Consider the following 22,879-nt stretch of genomic DNA (forward strand, 5'->3'; position numbering starts at 1 on the left):
ACTGATGTTTCATAACAATAGTTCTATACTTTGCACACGAAGACTTAATTATTTTTTATTTCTCCTAAAAGGAAAACTGCAGACATTAGAAAAAGAGTTAAGATAAAGAAAAGCAGAATTGAGGGTAATTTTAGTTTAAGCACGATAATCACTGGATTGAATTCACTGATCAGAAATATATTTTTTCCCTAGTACCAATCCATTAGATTTTGTCTTTTATAATATATACTTCAAACTGGGTATCTACAAATTTCAAGAAGTCAAAGAAAGTTGTTTTATTTTTCTTCTTCATGAAAAATAATAAAGCATAAAAGAAATACTGGAAATTTCAGGGTATGCCTATATCCTTAGAACCCTGAAGGACACAACTAGAAAATGTCTGAGCTTGCTAGAACCTTCTGCCTAAGAAAAAATAAAAGAAATAGATGACTATCTAGAGAGGTGAGGCAGAAAGAAGCCAAAGAGAATAACGCAGTTGTGCTGGTGGTTTAGAGACCAAGGTAAGTTCAAGTGCACTTAAAAACAAGAGAATATTATCTTCTAAATTTTTTCTGTTTTTACTTTTTTGGGAGGTGGGGAATAGATGGGCTGAGTGGGGTCACACAGTCCTTTAGCAATATGATGAAAGCTGTGGTTGGACTACTGTCCAGGACTTACACAAAATTTTGCATACAGTTTTTGGGGCATATAAATTAAAGGATGCCAGGTCAAAAATCCTTGGCTCTATAGCCATAAATTCGTTTTAGAATAGAAATGTAAAGCAGTGGTTTTCCATCAGGTATTTATATACCCCAGACCTTCTGAATCAGAATTTGCACATGTTTTGGAGTCCTTCTTAGGTGACTGTGATATTCACTTTGCATTCAGAGCCACTGATAAAGAAAGGGTTAAGAAGAATACCTGTTAGGATAAAAGACACTTCCCCTCACAAAAGTCCTTACTCACTTATAAATTTTCACTTAGTTATAGATGATCTTACTAGCCTTCCACTAATATGCTTGAAATATACTCAAAACAGTTATATATTTTAAATATAAATTTTGACAAATGGAGTAACCCTATAAAATTCATATATAAATAGCACATTAGCTGCTTAGAAAGACTACAGTAACACTGATGCTATTTCTTTAGCAGCTTTCTCTGAATATATGAACAGAATAGCATCTGTGTTGTCCAAAGTCACCAAATGAAGGAAGAAATTAACTTGTACCTCTGGAACTAAAATGTAGCCTATGAGACCAACAGTTGGCAAACTACAACTCATAGGCCAAATCTAACCATCCCTTTTTTATACGGCCCATGAACCGAGAACAGTTTTTATATTTTTAAACGGTTGAAAAAAAAAAATCAAAAGAACAATATTTCAGAACCAGACACACTCATTTGGTTTATGTATTGCCTCTAGCTGCTTTCCTGCTACAATGGTAGAATTAAGTAGTTGCAACAGAAGACAGTATGGCCCACAAAGCCTAAAATATTTGCTATTGGGCCCTTTACAGAAAAAGTTTGCTGACCTCTATTCTAGACTAGGTGACTCCAGACACTGTGGAACTACAAGATTAGTACTGGGCCCATGAATTCCAACGTGAACCAAACATTACAAAACTAAATGTGTCCCATGTTTACGTAGTATTTGTTAAGTATATATAGCGTCTATATTATTAATAAAAGGCATATCCATGTAAGTAATGCTGAATTATAGTAGTTTAGTAGTAATAATGAATTTTCTAACTCAACAGATACTCAGAGGGTCCACATAACCCGAAAGCTATAAACTCATGATGAATAAGGGCAGATAGAAATAAAATGCCAAACTGCAAGTAGAATTATGGTAGGGGTAAACTAGTAACAGAAGAGTGTCATGACCTTGAAGGGAAGGCCTCCTATTTGCATTCGTCTGTGTGCCAACAAACTTTCAGTTAAGTTAGGCCACAGAATCTTCCGATCTCCACCACAGAAAGGAACTAAGCCACCTGCAGGTAAGAATTTAGGTCTTTCTTTATTAACACCTCTGCTACTTTATACTGTATATCTATAATTTATGTGGATAGCAGTACTTGACTCTGATTATTTTTTCAAATAGCAAGTGCTAAAATTAAACAAATTTTTTTTGTTAACTAAATGAAAGACTGTTTTCACATACCAGAAACAGCAGAGTTAAGTGTGAGAGATGCAAAAGAAGCAGAATTCTGTTCAGAGGTATTCATTCCCCTATCCACACTAGACCAAGCAGCTGTTAAAATAAAGAACGTCACTTGGAACCTTCAATTTGCAATGAAACTTGAAAGATACGTACAGATTTATAACTATGATAATAATATTTAAAGATACCCTTAGAAATCAGAACCACCTAATATGGCAATAGCTACCATTTATTGAACGTCTATTATGTACTGGGCTCTTTACACCAACTACTTCTAATCCTTAGGGCAGCCCTGCTAGGCAAAGTGTCAGAGCAGTTAAGTGACCTGCTGACAGAAAACACCCGAGCCATGACTGGAACTTAAACCTACTTTCCAAGTCCACGTTCTTTCTCTACTATAGCAAGCTACCGGATCATCTACCACAATTAAGCTACCAGTTTGGATCAGGCACTGAAACTTGGTACTTCACACTCATTATAGCCAATCCTTACAAGTACTTGAATATGGGATTCACATAGGTTAAATAACTAGCCTAATATCCTAAAAGTTTATATGTGGAAAAATAGGGATTCATACCAAATAGGTCTGTCTGAAGTAGGAACAAGCTCATTCCACTACACCATGATGTCTTCTCAACATTTTAAAGCAATTGCCTACTTACGTATGAGTATTTTAAGGAACATATATACATCCATGAGACAAGTCACATCTGTCTCTTCTCAGTAAGTCACTGCAAACCTCATTTAATATAGTTCCCTTTCAATTTCAATAAAGGTCCTAATCCATCTAGGCAGGAACTCTAATCTGCTGCTTTAAGTTTGTCTACAGCAACATTAAGCAAGTACTACCAACTAATTTATGTACTAATTATGAAAATGCTACATAGGTTTTATAAGTAAATTGCAAATATCTCAAAAGGTCATGGTTCTTAAGATTACTTGATAAAATTTGACCATTTCTTTTATTAAGTGTGAAAGGATGCTTTATAGCATAGAAATTTATGCTTTTATTACTGCTGAAAACGAGGCTAGGAATTTAGGGATTGTCTCTTCTTCCAAACAAATTTTGATATTTCTACACAATTTTTGGACATTGCAGGGGAAGACGGGAGAACAAGCTGAAGAACAATATTAGCAAATGATATAGAGTCTGCTTCTTAGGGATGTTAGTCAACATAAGTTTTTCTAAGCTTAAAAGTGATGGGAAAAGCAAGTAACATGCGAAGAAACAGTTATTTCTACTTAAACACTAAAAACTCTGTAATGTCTATTGCTCCCCTAAACTAAAATAAACCAAGCAAAACATATCTGCAACAAGCACAACAGAAAAGATTATCTGTTTAATGCACAAGGAATTACAACTTAAAGCACAAAAAAACAGAGGCCATTACACAAATGGGCAAAGAACATGAATAGACAATTTACAAAAGAAACAGAAATGATCAAGAAAGTTGTGAAAAACACTCAACCTCATCAGTGATTTTAAAAAGTTAACCAAAACAATTTATGTATGTTTTCCTTATCAAATTAGAAAAGATTAGGGGCTTCCCTGGTGGCGCAGTGGTTGAGAATCTGCCTGCCAATGCAGGGGACACGGGTTCGAGCCCTGGTCTGGGAAGATCCCACATGCCGCGGAGCAACTGGGCCCGTGAGCCACAGCTACTGAGCCTGCACGTCTGGAGCCTGTGCTCCGCAACAAGAGAGGCCGCGATAGTGAGAGGCCCGCGCACCGCAATGAAGAGTGGCCCCCGCTCGCCGCAACTAGAGAAAGCCCTCGCACAGAAACGAAGACCCAACACAGCCAAAAATAAATAAATAAATTTATAAAAAAAGAATTATTAAAAAGATTATCTATATAAACTTTCTGAAGTATTTGTATATATTGAGTTGTTAGGAGTTCAATAAATACTGATTTAAACTCAACAGCAATTATATTTAAAAAAAAAAAAAATTAGAAAAGATTAAAAAAATAAGAATACTCAACCTTGGTAAGCATATGATAAATGGCACTCATACTGATGCTGACAGGATAAATTAGAACTCTCCTAGAAAATACTTTGACAACATGTCGTAGAGCACTGTAAACATTCATATTTCCTTTAATCCAATAATATCACTTCCAAGAATCTATCCTAAAGAAATAACCCCCAAACAAATATATTCAATGCAACGTCATTTACATTTCTTTAAAAAAAGAAGTTACTTCTCTGATAATACGGGAATAGTGAAATAGTTTATGCTATGCTTACACAATGTATCACATGGTCATTAAATAAAATACTTACAGAAAGTAACGAAAATGTTTGAGGCACAATATTAAGTGAGGGAGGAGGAACACAAAAATGCATGTATGATTTGGATTGTGTAAAAAAACCAAAATGAAACCCACAGAATTGTACACTGGAAAAAAAAAAAGGACCATAAGGAAATGTAAAAAACAGTGGTTGTCACTGGGTAATGTGATAACAGTGGGTTTTTCCTTCTCTTTTTGCAGTTTTCCATATTAAATATGGATTTCTTTTCTATAACACATGCACACACAAACACACCTGAAATTAAGTTGCTTTTAACTCGATGGCTCTCAACAGAAATAAGCTTCTCACTACTAGTCTTTATCTTTAGAATCCAGGGGAAAAATTAATTACAAACAGGCATTTTGTAGACTGTAAAATAGTACAGACACCACATTGATGCTATAAACTGTACCTCCATTTACTATTTTTATTTAAACTCAATAGTAGAACTGTTGAAATTAATCAAAAAGTCTGCTCACACATTACTCTTATTACATCACTAAAAATACACAATTATATCAGTTAGCTAAACTGATAATCAAATGTGATAAAAGCAAGTGAAAGAATTAAATAAAGAATAAATAATAAATGCTATTATTCACTTATTTAGTTCCCATTTTGCTCCATGTGAAGGATCTGAGATGAGCTAATCTATATTCTTTCTGTATAGCATGACTAATTTTTCTACTAATGGATCTGTTTTTCATTCTTGGAGAATTTTAAATGTACCAGATAGGCATTTTAAACAAACTTAAAATTTTCTAACAGTTCTTACCAATGCCAGAAAATATTGATCGGTCACTCCAACTCCTTCCCCAGTCTTTTCCATTTGCATTAGCATCTCCACTGTCTTGACCCCAAGCAGATGGTTCAGTTTTCCTCTTGCCTGCAGAAGCAGGTGAAACAGAGTTCCACTTCTCCTCACCTGCACTGATCTGTGAGGAGAGTTTTACAGACTTTTCATTCCAGCCTCCTCCATTTACAGTGAGGTTTTCATTCAATCCTGAAGAAACTTAAAGAAAAGAAAATAAAGATTAAAAATGGATACACGACTCCTTGTTAAAACTGGGATATTTTCAAGTTTCTATAATTGCTTGATTTATATTTTTATTTATCCTCTAAATAGCTCAAGCTTTAAAGATAAAATGAAGAATTTAAAAAGTGACATGACCACCATGGATGACTGTTAATTTAAAAACTACGAGTAGGTTTGAACTTAATATATATACTAATAATGTTTTCAAAAGCAGACTGACTTGCTCAAAAGTACAAAGAAGAAAACACATATTCTGGTATACTCACCCACTAAGAACATAAAGACTTCTCCTTAGTTACATGCTCTTTCCTTAAATATATATATATATATATATATATATATATAAAATGTATAAGGCAGTGATTCTAAAACCTGGCTGCACATTAAAATCAAATGAAAAATTTCTTAAAAGTAGACACTGGCGCCTCAGCCCAAACCAATCAAAATCAGAATCTCTAGGGACAGAGTCCAGGCATCAGTATGTTTGCGTGTATACATTTATACGCAGGTATATGTACACATGTGTATGTATGTATCTGTGTTGTGTATATATATACACACATACATAAATACACATAGGTGTGTGTAAGTAAGTACATGTTCCTTTTTATATACGTGTGTGGTTTTCTAAGCTTCCTGGATGGCTGTAATGTGCAGCCAGGATTGAGAACCATGAGAATGAAGGAAGCTGACAGTGTTAAGAACAAGCCTGAAACGAGAAGGTGCTTCTTCATTTGTGAATTTACGTTTTACTACACTTTAGTTTTTAGGTAAGGTATATCATTCTCTACTTAATTCAATCTTTATCATAAACTAGTAAATAAAATATATTTTCTGTTTGTGAAGTACTGTATAACTCTATACTATAGTCCATTTATTATGAAATATTTGATACTGTTCAGGAAGCAGTTTAGAAGATTATAGGTATTAAGCCTTCTTATTTAATTTCAGGGGTAAAGTCTTTTATCCCATATATGCCTATATCAAACCCAAGTCCAGAAAAAAAAAATCTTTTTCTCTATTAGCTTAAACAATGCAAGCAAGAATCAAAACTGCATATAAACTATTAACTAAAAGAATGTTTTTACATATAGGGGAGAGGGAGAAACAACCAGAATATACCAAAGACTGTTAGAAGTGGGAGTGATTTTTCTGTTTATCTATTTTCCAAAATCTCTGAACTGTGATTATGTTACTTTAGTAATTAAAATCATTTCTAAGCCTTTTTTTTCTTTCTGTGTCATTCATGTGAGGAAAGAGACATACATATAAGTTTCTTTCTTGATGGGCCTTCAATTTAAGTTACATGTAATTTCTCTCACCCTGAAGTGTAGAATCTCCTTTTCCAGACTTAAAGTTGCTAACTTGAACATTTAGATGAGAATCACCTGGTTGAAATAGAAATAAAATTTATTTAATACTAAATAGGCCACTATGCACATTAAGTTAGGAGTAACATATAAATTAATTTTTACTAATTATTTATAATAAATTGTTCCTTTAAGTACTAAGGTCTTACACTAGAAAAGAGTCACTTTTTACTCACAACATATTTCACATGTTCTTAAGGAACAGAGTTCTCTAGTTATCATATTCTTAGTCAACTACAATGCCAAAAAAGGACCTGGAAAACTGCCCAAGTATATATAGAGTCTCCTGTTCTACAATGGTTATCAAGATTCTTTAAAGTAGGAATTGGAGAACTGGGCTCTGTAATTGGATTCAACTTTGCCACCTCTCAGCAATACCAGCTAGGTGCCTTTTCAACACTCCTGGAAGCAAACACATCAACTTAGAAGAATTTTGCCAATATTTGGAGCAGGACTTAGGAAATATGGCAAGCGGTAAGACTATATGTTATAACAAAGATACTATTTCTCTGACACTGAAAAGCATAATGATCACAATGTATCAAAAACCCAGCATGACATAGCATTCTGCTAGCAAGGAAGGCATGCACAAGACAGTGAAAAAGAGTCACCAACAGAAACACTACAGCATGGCTAATATGTGACAGTGAAAATGGATAAGCAGAAGTCACTGCTGTACCACAGCAATAAATTCCACCACATCATCAAGCAAAAAAGTAAAAGACACCAAGGCTAAGACAGAGGTTTGGAGACAAGTGGGAGGTGCTAGCAATTAATGAAAAGGTGAAGGAAGAAAAGTCAATGCCTGAAGCAAGATGAACAGCATCACTCTGTAGACTGATGTCTCCAGGGTAAAAATGATGGCAATGTAAGAACTACCAAGAAGCCATCAGTATTGGATAGTTTGAACATTTGAAATACTTCGGAAGAACATTAGCTCAATAATGTTTGCAGTTCCAGTCTAGCTTTATCAAACACCTATAGCATTCTCAAAAAGTTGGGGTGATAAGAAATGCAGATAGAACCTGCATTATCCAGAACATGCTTGTTTCATCTTGGAATGAAAAGAATGGTGACAAGTCATTTCATTTAATGAATGTCCACTATAAGAAATGGAGATGTTAGGGAGTTGCGGCAAAGCAATACACATGAGAAAAAAGCAGCAATCATTTTCTCATGTGACAAAGCAGAAAGGCAATTTAATTTAATAGGCCATTCATTAGGCAGTATGTAACAAGTAACACTGCTGGTATCGGGTAAACCAATACGTGGTCCACAGTGCTCTCACGAAGAAGGGTATATCAGCACAATGATGTAAGCAGTTCAAAATAGCCAGATTTTGACGTAATGATATTTTGTACATCTGATTAAAAGGAGTTGGATTTGATGTATCACTCTTATGTTCCACTAATATACCTTTATTCTTCTTGGAACCAACAGGAAATGATGCAGTTGTAACTTGCTCGGTGGTAACTGTGATGGTATTTTCTATCCCAGGGATAGTTGAATCCAATGAACCAGAATCAGACTGCACCTTATCACGTTTACGCTGCTGTCGTTTCTCTCTGTGACTAATTTTAGTTTCCCAGGCTCCTGACATAGCCCCAGAAAAAAAAACGTTATTCAGTAAGGGGAAGACAAAAAAGTTGTAGTTTTGGGGGGGAAACATGGTGGGGCATCTGATGTATCATAATAAATTTAGATATTAAACTAAAAACCAAGAGTGCTGATTATACTAATTTATCCTATGAATTTATTCTAATCTCGCTGTTTTAGACAGCTAACTGCCATTATTTATTCTGGTAATTTTTATCAGATCTGTCATCTACTGGTTTAGAAAAAATTGATGTAAGTTATCTTGCATATTTTTTTATCTTGCTGGATAGTACTAGTAGGGGAGTGTTAATATATACTTACTAATAAATGGGTTTATTAGGTGAGGACAATAAATGGCTTACTTAAGAATTTCGTACCCAGCCTTCTAGGGATGGTATATTTAAGAACAATGGGAAAAAAACCAAACCATGTTTCTAGGAAACAAAGATAAAATGAATGGCTTTTAAACTGCTCAAGATACTGAGCTAGACCTTACATTTCAAGGCAGTTCTCTTCAAGGAAAGCATTGTTAGATCCTTAAATAATTTAGGGGAAAAAAGTGTCTCCTAACAATGTCACAGATGTGTACATTAAAATCTATAGTTATTAAAAAGAAGAGCTAGATAAAAGATTAAGCGAAACAAATGCAGCTTTTATATAATGCACCTTGGTAAAAAAGGATTAAAAATTTTTCTACAGTCCTTTCACTTGCTCAAGTACCTTCATCAACTTCCTTTCCATCATGGCGTGAACTGTTTTGCACTGCTTTAGCATCTGACTTTGATTTCTTCTTATTTTTCTTTGACTGAAAGTAAAATAGAATGTTACTTAATATTTCATTATGTTTTTGAAAAGGTAGGAGTCAGTAAAATACATAATGAAATGTATGATGCTGACAACCAAAAAAATTTAATGTTTGATTAAAAAACTTAACATATTAAATGGCAATAATAGTATGAGGTTACCATTTATTCAGTGGTTACTATATAAGTACGTTACATTCAATTCTTTATTCCTTAAAACAAGCTCACTAGAAAGGTATTATTCCCATTTTAGAGATTAGGAAACAAAGACTTAGAGATGTTAAATATTAAATAGGCTGTCTGGGTTGCATTAAGTTAATAAATTAGGAAATAGGTCTAACTGGCTCCAAAGTCTGTGCCCTTAGACATCATGCTATCCTAACTTACATCATAAATAAGGCACTATAACATGATGTTTTTAGAGCAATAAAATAAAAACCTATTGCTAGTGGTCAGAAGGAAAATGATGTACTGATTATTGGTTTTTTGATTTCGTAAAGCAGATTGTTGGCATACTCTTCGCATAACAAATTAATGAGTCAACTGTACAAAATAGACAATATTTTGTCAGTTTCCAAGCAGTGTGAAAATACCTAAGATTTGTATATGGTAGATGTATAGTAATTCATTAAAGAAAAAACACCTACACATGTACAAGATATGGACATTTTTGGAATGGCTTTCCAATTCCCTTCTGCTAACATTTTCTCCTCTCAAAAGTTTGCTAAAAACTTCATAAAGCCATGATTTCTATATTTAGATGTTTCCAGAAGAGAACTAATATTTAAAAATATAGATTTTATTTATATTTTGTATTCACTCATTTAACTATTTACCAAGATTGGCTATGTATGTATTATTGTGCACTATCTTAAAGTTAAGTTTACAACTAAAAAGAAATAGGGTAAGCAGTAACTGACAGTTTGAGTAAGCAATAAATGACAGCTAATTGCTTCTTATCAAGAAACTACTTGCAAATATTCTCAAGTGGCATGGGAATACATAAAAACTATTAAAATGTTTTCTTACGTTCCCCATAGTTGATTTGCATCTGTTTCTTTGCATGTTCTCATTATCATTAACATGTATCATGTTTAAGGTACTGGTTTATTACCTCTACCAAACCAGGCTCATATCCACTTAAAAAAAATTGAGATATCTTTTTCAGTGTAGTTCAGCGGTTTTCAGTATCTTCAAAGTTGCACAACTATCACTGGTATCTAATTCCAAAACATTTTCATCATCCCTAAAAAGAAACCTGGGACCCATTAGCAGTCACTCCCTACTAACTTTTCCCCACCAGCACCCACCACTAATCTACTTTCTGTCTCTCATATCCACTCTTAAGTAAAGATGTAACACACTGAGCATCTATCAGTTACAATCTAGAGCAAGGGTCAGCAACCTTTTTCTTTCTTTCTTTTTTTTTTTTGACCGTGTGGCCTGTGGGATCTTAGTTCCCCAAACAGGGATTGAACCCACGTCCTCGGCAGTGAAAGCGCAGAGTCCTAACCACTGAACCGCCAGGGAATTCCCAGCAAACTTTTTCTATAAAGGATAAAACAGTAAATATTTTAGGCTTTGCAGGCCGTATGGTTCTATATGTAGCAACCAAATAATTCTGCTGCTGTAGCATGAAAGTAGCCATATACCATATATAATTAAATGGGTGTGACTGTGTTCCAGTAAAACTGCATTTCTAAAAATAGGAATCTGGCTGAATTTGGGGGTCAGAGTTTGCCAACCCCTGGTCTAGAGTAGTACTGTCCAACAGAAATATAATGCAAGCCACGTATGTAATTAAAATTTTTCTAGCAGATATTAAAAAGTTAAAATATGTAACATTAATTTTTATATTTCACCCAACACATCCAAAATACTATCATTTCAAAATGTAATCAATATTAAAAACTATTAATAAGACAGTACAAAAAAGAATGTTAAATAGCCACATGCGGCAAACAGCTACTATATTGGACAGTGCACACCTACAGAAACTAACTAAAGTAAGCACCCCCGCCTTACAGATAAGGAAACCTGAGGCCATAAAGAGATTATATAAATTGCCTAAGATACAGTGTTAAGTGTTGAAACCGAGACTAAAAGCCAGTTCTGACTCCAGAGCCTTGCCTCACAAATACTTTCCTTTCTGACTCTCTACATATAATGCCAAATATAAATTCAATCATGTATTAGCTATGTGATTTAGGGTTGAATCACTCTCAACCCTTTTCCCCAACTGTCATATGGGACAAAAACTCCTACTAACTTCACGTTAGGTTCTTTTAAGGATTAAATAAGATGTGAAAGCAGACTGCTGACTACAAAGCCGCATGCATAAATCAGCTTATTTTTAAAAGAGGGAAGCTATGGAAAAAGGACAGGAATTACATTCACACTGAAATATACTATGATTTGTCATTAAAATAAACTCTGCAGAAAAGTAAGGGAAATTATCTTGATTTAGGCTTCCATCTTGTTTGATTTTATACTATTACCTTTAAAAGTAACCTCACTTTAAAAGTAACCTCTCACTCAGATGAGACTTAGTAACATAATATACTATAAAAAGCTTTAAAGTAAATATGTATACACACTACTAATTGACCCAGCCATCCTACTGAGGTGAATGTCTTACTTCTGATCAGCTCCATTACAGCTAACAGTTGAAGGAAAACTGAGAACGTAAGTTCTACCTTCCTGTTACCCATAGTTCTTCCCCCCCCCCATTGTTGTCAGGCTTCACCATGGAGCTGGGTGGACTATTAAACTAGCCTCTCTTGAATGGTCTTCATACAATCAAGATTTATTAAATACCTACTATGTGTCAGACATTGTTTTAGGAGCTCAGTATATAGAACTAAATAAAACTTTCTACTTATGGAAAGTGTTCTATACTAATCTAACAGGAGAAACAGACATGTAAATGAGACATTAGGAGAAATTCTTAACTTCAAGGGCTTCCCTCCCATTGTTCATCTCCCAACATATCTATACCAGTCCAATTAATTTACATTCCCATTTAAAAAATCCCTACCATTTTCTACCATATATAAAGTCTAATATAACTTCCTCATATGATACAGGTCTTCCACAAATTAATCCCAACCGTATATTCTTTTTTTTTTTTTTTAAATTAATTAATTAATTTATTTATTTTTGGCTGTGCTGGGTCTTCGTTTCTGTGCGAGGGCTCTCTCCAGTTGCGGCAAGCGGGGGCCACTCTTCATCGCGGTGCGTGGGCCTCTCACTATCGTGGCCTCTCTTGTTGCGGAGCAGAGGCTCCAGACGCGCAGGCTCAGTAGTTGTGGCTCACGGGCCTAGCCGCTCCGCGGCATGTGGGATCTTCCCGGACCGGGGCACGAACCCGTGTCCCCTGCATTGGCAGGCGGACTCCCAACCACTGAGCCACCAGGGAAGCCCCCAACCGTATATTCTTTTATTCACATATATAATCATTTGGTTCCAACACGACTGTCATCTCTAAATATTCTTGTCTTTGCCCAAACTTTACTGACCATGAATTTTCTTTCAAAATAAAGTACAGTAGCCTGGGTGCTTAGGGTGACTTTCTTTGTACCCTTTACCATGTACCCCCTCCCTCTACTGATGTCCAATGCCTAAAATGATGTGCATTATTTTTTCTTAACCCAGCTCAAGTTCCACCCCATTTGCTTTATCTCTGTCATTTTCCTCTCCCCAATTAATTAATTAATACCTTTTAACATCCTAAATAAGGATGCCAATGACTATATATAAAACATGAGTAAAGCTTAATATTTTGATTAAAAAACAGTATAAATAGAAAGTCTAATATTTTCTTCCTTCATCCCAATGGATCTTCTTATGTATTCCAATTTGGAGAGTACAGTCTTTAAAGCACATGCTAAAGTAGTTCTAAGACTATGAATAATTTGCTCTCAAATTCACAGAACTTAAATATAAAAAAAAATATGAACTGGTTATCAAAGAAAACACACAAAAATAACTTCCATAATTAAGCTCATCTTTTAATCTTAACATAAATGAACACTCCCTAATATTAGACAATACCCAAATAAGTGCTATCATTTATTAGAGTGGCAAAAGGTATACCTTGACAGCAAAAGCAGATCTATTCAAATGGCTAACTGCTCTCTTAACAGATACTGCTATTTTAAAGAACTGCAAAGTCTAAAGAAAAGCAGAACAGTGTCCAATTAATGCTTAAAAGATTAACTTAGGGAGTATAATCTAATATTTGCATTGCAACAAAACTATCAGAAGAGGAATACTGTACAAATTTTTAGTTAAATGATACTTTATTTTGCAATTAGCCATTTACACACAAGGTAAGTTGCCAGGTTCTGAATGTAATCCTTATTCAATTTATTAATTCTCTAATCTGGAAAGTACTAGTCCTTAAAATTTGGGGGAACTGACCTCTCTAATACTTACAGCTCTGTAATCATCTAAAGTCTCTGCTGGTAATGTCAGGAGTGATAAAGTAAACAGAGCATGAAAAAGAGGAATGCTGAGTATTTTCTAAAGGTTAGAAATGGATACTGGAGTGCTCTGGTCTGCTGACTAGTGGCTGGTGTATAAGGTTTTTCATTAACTCATGGCAAAAACTTTTTCCCGAGATTTTTGTTCTTCTTCCATTGTGTCAAAATTCCTTTCTTTTTTTGCAATGGTGACAGTGGTTTTAAAAATGTACTTGTATAATATCGCTTATATGTGGAATCTAGAAAAATGGTACAGATGAACTTATTGGTAAAGCAGAAATAGTCACAGATGTAGAGAACAAACTTACAGTTACCAAGGGGGAGTGGGGGTGGGACAAACTGGGAGACTGGGATTCACATATACACACTACTATTGTATAAAATAGATAACTAATGAGAAGCTACTGTTCAGCACAGGGAACCCTACTCAGTGATCTGTGGTGACCTAAAAGGGAAGGAAACCTAAAAAAGAATGGATGCGTACACGTATACGTACACATACACGTATACACATACATATACATGTACGTATAACGGATTCACTTTGTTTTACAGCAGAAACTAACACAACATTGCAAAGCACTATACTCCAATAAAAATTAATTTTAAAAAAATCAGCAAAAAAAATTAACAAATTAAAAAAAAATGTACTTGATGGGATTTCCCTGGCAGTACAGTGGTTAAGACTCCGCGCTTCCACTGCAGGGGGTGCGGGTTCGATCCCTGGTCAGGGAACTAAGATCCCACATGCCAGGAGGCGCAGCCAAAAAAATAAACAAAAATAAAAGTGTACTTCACAAAATTAAAAGTTGTTAGTGAAATTTATTTTGAAAAGTTTTAGCAATTGCCACTTGAAAAGTCTGAAAACCATTGCTTTAGGATCAATTTCATCCACCTCCTGCCTAAATGTGGCAAGTCCCTAATTTTATACTGCTCCACATTTTGGCACTATTTATTTTTCTCACTTGTCTCAAACATACAGATGAGTTGGGCATGGTTAAATGGCAAAGGATGAATGGCCCAAGAGGCATACGAATTCCATTTCTCTACTCTGTCTGAACTAGCAGTTCTTAATCTTAGTAACTTGGTGACACAATATCAGGATGAGATTAATTATGAAAAGTATCACAAACCTTTTTAAAAGTAGACAGGTTTGCAATTGATTTCCCCCATTTTGGGGAGGAGGTATGATTTAAACTAGACTCAGCATCTCTCCACTCACCACTATTCTGATACATTTTTTTTGAACAGAAGGAAGGAGTAGAGATGCAGGTGCAAGGAAGTGCCCACAATTAGCACTTTACCTCTTTCTCCTCACCCTGGTTAGTTATTTTCTTTCACAGCATTTAACACCACCTGACCTTAGAGACTATACTTGCTTGTTTTTAGTTGTTTTCCCCACTAAACTTCATGAGAATAGTGACTCTTTTATCAACCATTTTATCCTGTTTTATCAACCATTATATTCCTTGTGTTTAGAATAGTATATCCTGCACATAGAAGGTATTCCATTAATATTTCGTTAATCAATGAAACAGCCTAAAATTAGACTGCATTACATATAGCCCTGTCTTCCCAACTCTCATTGTCCCCCCAAATAAAATCTTTGAGCTATTACATTTGTATACTTGAGTCACCATCCAAGCCATTAAATTATTTAAATATGTTTGGTGTGAGCTCGTAAGTTATGGAACACTGCATAAGCAGCATGGTTATCAACTCATAATCTTAAAAAATTTACAAGAAACATTTCTTAAGAACTTCTTTTATCTAGCCCTGAACTCTTTCCCAGATTTGTTTCTCACATTTCCAATAGCCTAAACTAATTCCACTTGGAGATTCCACTTTCATTCTCACTTCAATCATAGCATTATAAAATACAAATTCACCATTTCACTTTTGACCCCCTCTTGCCACTTCCTGCCTGATACAACCATAGTATCGTGGAAAAACGATGGGTTAAGGCAGATGTCCTAGTTCTGGTCTCAGTTCCACTATTCATTAGGCGTTTAGACAGAAAAGTCTACGGGCAGAAATGAGGCTTCTCTGGTAAGATATTACCACTTTTATTAAAAAAACCACTTGGTTTACCTTAAAGAAGTTCTTGAAAACTAACTCCTTGGGTGAAACCCAAGAAATCACAAAGCTATAGACTGCGGCACAAGGGAGCCTGGAGAGTCAAGAGTCCAAGACCTAGAGAATCAGATGATATTAAAGCACTCCAGATACTGAAACATTTTAATGAACCCAAAAGACTGTATCAGGAGTTTAAAACAGGGGTTCAGCAAAAAAAGGGACCAGATACTAAATATTTTAGGCTTTGTAAACTATAAGGCCTCTCAACTTTGTTGTTGTATTGCAAAAGCAGCCACAGTCAATAAACAAATGAATAAGCGTGTCTGTGTTCCAATAAAACTTTCAACAATAGGCAGAGAACCTGATACGGCCAGCAGGTCATGGCTTGCCAATCCCTAGTTTGAAACTACAGTTTCTAAAATGTATTATGGAACATAAAACAAATGTATGTAAGCTCCCTGAGCATGCAGGTTTTTCTCTAGTTTGCTAACTGCTAGAGTTTATGCCTGTATAAAAATCTACGCTGCTTCAGAATAATTTTGTCTTTGGTCTTCGAAACACTAATCACTCAAACTTCTTGGTCATAGGATACTCTTTTCTACTCTTAAAAGGTATTGAGGGGACTTCCCTGGTGGTCCAGCGGTTAAGAATCCGCCTTCCAATGCAGGGGACGCAGGTTCGATCCCTGGTCGGGGAAATAAGATCCCACATGCTGCGGAAGAGCTAAGCCCGCGCACCACAACTACTGAGCCCGGGAGCCACAACTGGAGAGCCCACGTGCCACAAACTACAGAGCCCATGTGCTCTGGAGCCCGCATGCCACAACTAGAGAGCCTGCATGCCACAGCTAGAGAGACGCCTGTGCGCCGCAATGAAAGAGCCCACACGCCGTAACGAAAGATCCTGAGTGTTGCAACTAAGACCTGACGCAGCCATAAATAAATAAATATTTTTTTTAAAAAAAGTATTGAGGAAATCAAAGAGCCTTTGTGTGGGTTCTATCTGTTGGTATCTACCATACTGTAAACTTAAACTGAGAAATTATTTAGCTATGTATTAATTTATCTCAAAGTAATAATAAGCTAATTATATAATTATACCTATATAAAGAACTATATTTTCCAAAACAAACATTTTAGTGAGAAGCATGTCATGTTTTACATTGTGCAGATATCTTTTATGTCTGGCTCCATTAAAAAAACCTGGACTTGCATATCTGCTTTTGCAATAATTTGCTGTGATATATTATTTGATTGAAGCATATGAAGTAAATATGGCTACACATACATGTGGATATGTAATTGGAAAAGGGAGGACTTTTTCAATAGTTTTTTTCAGATAATTGTGATATTCTTGATAGTACATGAAAGATTAGCAGTTGCCAAGGGGAGGAGAGGGGAAAACGGGGAGCAACTGCTAACAGGCACAAGATTTCTTCTTGGGAAGAGGAACATGTTTAAAAATTAGACTGTGGTAATAGTTGTACAACTCTGTGAACACACCAAAACTGTACACTTGAAAGAAGTAAGTTCTATGGTATATCTCAAAATAAAGCTGTTTAACAAAAAAGAAAGAAAACCAAGGGACTTCCCTAGTGGCACACCAGTTAAGAATCCACCTGCCAATGCAGGGGACACAGGTTTGAGCCCTGGTCCGGGAAGATCCCACATGCCGTGGAACAACTAAGCCTGTGCACCACAACTACTCAGCCTGCGAGCCACAACTAGTGAGCCCATGTGCCACAACTACTGAAGCCTGTGTGCCTAGAGCCTGTGCTCCGCAACAAGAGAAGCCACCGCAATGAGAAGCCCGTGCACTGCAACGGAGAGTAGCCCCCACTCGCCGCAACTAGAGAAAGCCCGCGGGAAAAGACCCAACGCAGCCAAAAATAATAAAATAAATAAATTAAATTAAAAAAATAGAAAGGAAAAGAAAGAAAACCAAAGTGTCTGGAGCTTAGAGAAGGTAAGAGGTAAGAAAAGAGACTTGAGCCACAGTGCCATTGGATTATGTTCAAGATTGTCAAGTAATAACAACGGGAAATCATGAAGGATTTTAGGTAGAGGAAGGAAAAAATATTACATCAAAACTTGTCAAGTGGTAGTTTCTTAAAAATTGTTGCAATGTGGAATCTGAAACTACATCAATGAGCTTTCTATACTTTACTACATTAAAATCCATTGGTCTACCTTGCACCTTAAATGAATCTTTTATACTTGTCTACTTTTGTAACACGCAAGCATTGAGCGTTTGGAAAATATTGATTCACTGAGTTACATACATCTTCCAAAAGGTTAAAAAACATTCTGGGGGGCTTCCCTGATGGCGCAGCGGTTAAGAATCTGTCTGCCAATGCAGGAGACACGGGTTCGAGCCCTGGTCCAGGAAGATCCCACATGCCGCGGAGCAACTAAGCCCGTGTGCCACAACTACTGAGCCTGCGCTCTAGAGCCCATGAGCCACAACTACTGAGCCCGTGCGCCACAACTACTGAAGCCTGCGCGCCTAGAGCGCATGCTCTGCAACAAAAGAAGTCACCTCAATGAGAAGCCTGTGCACCACAACGAAGAGTAGCTCCTGCTCGCCACAACTAGAGAAAGCCTGCGCGCAGCAAGGAAGACCCGACGCGGCCAATACATACATACATACATACATATATACATAAATAAATAAAATTTATAAAAAACAAAAAACCAAAAAACATTCTGGGGACTTCTCTGGTGGCGCAGTGGTTAAGACTCCACGCTCCCAATGCAGGGGGCCCGGGTTCGATCCCTGGTCAGGCAACTAGATCCCACATGCATGCCCCACCTAAGATTTCACATGCCACAACTAAGGAGCCAGCGAGCCGCCACTAAGGAGTCCGTGAGCTGCAACTAAGGAGCCCACCTGCTGCAACTAAGACCTGGCGCAACCAAATAGATAAAAACAAACAAACAAACAAAAACCCCAATCCATTATATACAATATTAAAAAAAACCAACACATTTGTTAACATCACTGCTGATCTCATCAGCAATTCATTAAGTACTGGGATGTTGTCAAGCTCATGGTGGTAGACACAAATTTTCCAAATTTCTAATTTTCACTTGGCAACAAATCATTTTATCATTTGTAACAGTACTATCAGTTGTTTTCCTTGAACTGTCTTGATGACTTTTGAGAAAATGTCTACAAATACCCAACTCTAAATAACCATGGCCTCTCAGTTGTTCTCTCAAGTAAAAATGGAGTAACAAGAAATAAGTGGCTAGTCCAGCTTGCAACTCAACTGCACAGGTGTTTTTCCTCAAGCCAACCACTGTTTTTCAGTACAGAGCATACTTTATGCATACTTCCCATTTCATCATACAGAATATTAAACGGCATGTATTCAGAAGTCAATATTTAATCAAATGAATAACGATCATTTTTTCAGATTCGTCAAGGATACTCTTAAGTGGAATTAGCTTTTTTATTTTATTTTTTCCTTTTTATTTTTCCAACTGTAAGTGGATTGCAGTAAAGAATTCAACTACAAGTAGCTTGGTGTCACTGCCTTTATTTGTACTAAGGAGTCAGTAGTTTTACTCACTACTGCTTTTGCACCCTTAATGCAAATATTAACACAGTGGAAAAGACAACAATGTCTTAATTATTCTGAAAACACTTTTGTCTTCTGGGACCCAACAAAAAGGTCCCTGGAATCCCTTCACAGGGGTCCACGGACCACACTTTGAGAACTGCTACCTCAAAGAAATTGAGAGAGCATTACTTACTAGCTATGTGATCCTGGGCAATTCATTAAACTCTTTTCAATAAGCTGTATAAAAAAATGATAATACCCTCCTCCCTGTGCATTAGGATTAAGAGATGTGAAAATATTTTGTACTCTGTGTAGCATCACCAAAATGTAAGAACTTGTTAATATTTATAATGAATACTTCAGTAGGACACCACTGACTTTGTCCGCAACAACCTGATTGTGACCAAATTTTATACATTTTTGCTTTTGCTATTTTTCTTACTAACCATCTTTACACTTCTATCTTAATTCAGACCTTTACAATCACAGATGCAATGCTGATTTGTTAATCATAAATGTTGCTGCCAGCTGAGCATATCTAAGTTTTCATCATACCCCACCCCACTCTGACCAGTCAAACCTGTCTAGGGCTTTCCCTTGAGTCTGAATATGTTGTTTTCTTTCAGCTGAACAATGACTGACTGTGTTCATTTGTTTCTCTCCCCTGCCAAAACTGGCCTCCCCACTTCTACTCACTGAAATACCATCCCCATCCTCAAGAGTCCAATTAAGTCGATCTTTTCTGGCTACCCAAATAGGATAATCTTACTTCTCTGAATACCTGGCACTCAAGGCCGTATGTTACCTGGTATCTTCTCTTATGCTTGCCTTTCCTTAACTAGACTGTAATCTCTCTGAGGGTAAGTACGTCTTACATTTCTCCTTATTCTCTTCATCATCAAATAGCACAATGCATTCAGCCTGGCTAATGATCCAGTGTATACTCTACTAGAGACTAGCATCAATGAAGCATTAACCTTCGTATCCAAATGGACCTGGTAGCTTAACTTGCTTTATAGACCCAATATCTATAGCTCTTGTCATATACGGTTTTTAGACAGTTTTATCTATAAGGCTTACTCAAGTGACAGGACAAGGTATTCAATATCACTGCATAGAGTGCAACTGCTTTACGGCCAAACTGTATTTCTTAAAGTGCCTAACGTGGCTCTGAGAGGAAAACAAATACATAATAATACATATTAAGGTACATAAGTAGACCTAAGATGTTTATTTACGAAAAAAGACAGTAAGAAGTCTTAAAAAAAACCCCACATATTTAAAACACACAACAGCACACAGCACAATAGCATAAAAAGTTAACTGAAATGAGAGTCACCTGGACTGAACCAAGTTATAAAGCATAAATTCAAGATGTAGGATTGCGAAAAGAAACATTAAGCATGAGTGGTAGCATTTATTATTATGCAAAAAGTCAAATCAAATAGGCGACAAACCAAAGGTAGAAGCCTTGCACTAAAAAAGCAACTGAAAGGAGGTGGTTCTGTCAAGTGATTAAACAGCACATGGGCTTTGGCATCAGAATGAGCTGGGTTCAAATCCCAGTTCAGAAACTACGTATGAAATTAGAGAAATCACACAATCCCTCTATGCTTCAGAGCCCTTATTTGTAAATGGGACTAATACTATTTGCCTGGAAGAGTTTTTGAAAGGATTAGAAATAATACAGAGCAGTGAAAAGTACAGACTTTGGAGTGATGGGTCTAGGTTAGAACTGACTGTACTTTTAAAAGCTTAGGTAACTTAAGCCTCAGGTTTCTTATTTGTAAGATAGGTATGATACCACCTCCTCAGCATTCTTGCGAGGATAATTAAAGTAACATGTATAAATATTCTATAAAGTCTTAAAAGTACACCCAGTAAGTGCTCAATAAGTTGTCCCTACTATATTATAAGTAAATATATTTACTTATAATTAAATAAGTAATTATGTGCGAAGTAAATATGTACGATATATACACATACCTCACCTTGCACAGTGCCTGCCATGTTATAGATACTTAACAAATGTCAACCATTATAATTACTTTCTAACATAAGAGATTTCAGAATGATTTAAAACTTTAAACTATGGTTTTACATCCCGATACATACAATCTATATATAATTAATCAATCAGAGATGAATGGTAGTTGATTAATTATTCCAACTACAGATTTTTCAGGATAATTCAGGGAGTGGAAGCAGGAGTTAAGTATAAAATGCTCACTAGTAAAGAGAAAGCCCAGGAACAAGGAAACACTAGATGGGAGAAGTATACATCTACATTAAGCATATAAACTATTCACAGTGTAAATTCACAGTCCCTAAATTGTATGCTTATTTGTTAACAAAAGTAATTTACTATTTATTTTTCTGCCAAAGGCAAAGTCGGACATATATTTAATTCTTTCCCACAACCATCCTTCATTTTTTTTTTTTTTTTTATTTATTTATTTATTTATTTATTATTTTTGGCTGTGCTGGGTCTTCGGTTCGTGCGAGGGCTTTCTCTAGTTGCGGCAAGTGGGGGCCACTCTTCGTCGCGGTGCGGGGACCGCTCTTCATCGCGGTGCGCGGGCCTTTCACTATCGTGGCCCCTCCCGTTGCGGGGCACAGGCTCCAGACGCGCAGGCTCAGTAGTTGTGGCTCACGGGCCCAGTTGCTCCGTGGCATGTGGGATCTTCCCAGACCAGGGCTCGAACCCGTGTCCCCTGCATTAGCAGGCAGATTCTCAACCACTGCGCCACCAGGGAAGCCCCCATCCTTCATTTTAAGCCATCCTACCTGCAGCTGTCTTGGCCCTAGACCAATTTCACCGGGTTACAGGGCAGAATTGATCTCACCAGTTCTTCAGTGGTATTTTGAAATTATGAGCATTAAGAAACTGTACCAAGCACTTCACACCACTACGCTACGGGGCTGGAGTTGTGGCACCTTGGTTCCTAGAAACCACTTACCTACCTGTGGTTGTTTTTTTGTTCGTTTTCCCTGAAAAGGAGCCATGCATGCAAGGGTTAAAAAAAAAAGGGGCGGGGGGAGAGGTTGCAGTTTTTAATGTACCAAAAAGAATTAAATAAAAAGTCTCTCGCCCACAGCAGGAGGTACCACTGTTAACAGAGTCTTGTACATTTTGCCTACTTACAAACTAAAGTAAGTCAACGGGTCGGTTCTAACACTGGCAACTGGAAAATGAATAAAATCCCAGGAATGTACCATTAACGGGGTATAAGAGATTGTCTTATTTGAAAACTTAAGAGTGCACATCCAAACCTTTTAATAATGACCTGAGTACAGAATATTTTCCTTTGTTAAAAAAATTCAAATTGTATCTAATAAGTAGATGATTATGTCGCTGTCACAATAGAAATCTATATTAACACTTAATACCATAGAACAATTTTGCCAAGCTTTTCATGCCAAAAGTGCACTATTAACAAAGGTATCACAATTTTGTTTTCCAATAAGAGGTATGTTACATATCTGGAACCTTACTCATATAAAAGATGTTC

The 22,879-nt window shown here is 36.3% G+C and overlaps 1 protein-coding gene across 4 annotated transcripts in view; it reads right to left on the reverse strand.

Annotated features, from left to right (window-relative positions):
- Positions 1–22,879, reverse strand: part of MTDH (metadherin) — a 57,149-nt gene that overhangs the window by 21,301 nt on the left and 12,969 nt on the right. For 2 of the 4 annotated variants that reach the window (XM_036829904.1, XM_036829908.1), the window contains exons 3-7: positions 9,160–9,244; positions 8,260–8,436; positions 6,796–6,861; positions 5,213–5,449; positions 2,144–2,233 (exon numbers count right to left, since the gene is read on the reverse strand). In XM_036829904.1, the coding sequence (XP_036685799.1) occupies positions 2,144–2,233; positions 5,213–5,449; positions 6,796–6,861; positions 8,260–8,436; positions 9,160–9,244 (655 nt within the window). The remainder of the gene's footprint in view (positions 1–2,143; positions 2,234–5,212; positions 5,450–6,795; positions 6,862–8,259; positions 8,437–9,159; positions 9,245–22,879) is intronic. The other 2 variants (XM_036829907.1, XM_036829905.1) reach the window with 1 other exon arrangement.

This window comes from Balaenoptera musculus, chromosome 17 (assembly GCF_009873245.2).
Source record: "Balaenoptera musculus isolate JJ_BM4_2016_0621 chromosome 17, mBalMus1.pri.v3, whole genome shotgun sequence".
NCBI classification, from domain to species: domain Eukaryota; kingdom Metazoa; phylum Chordata; class Mammalia; order Artiodactyla; family Balaenopteridae; genus Balaenoptera; species Balaenoptera musculus.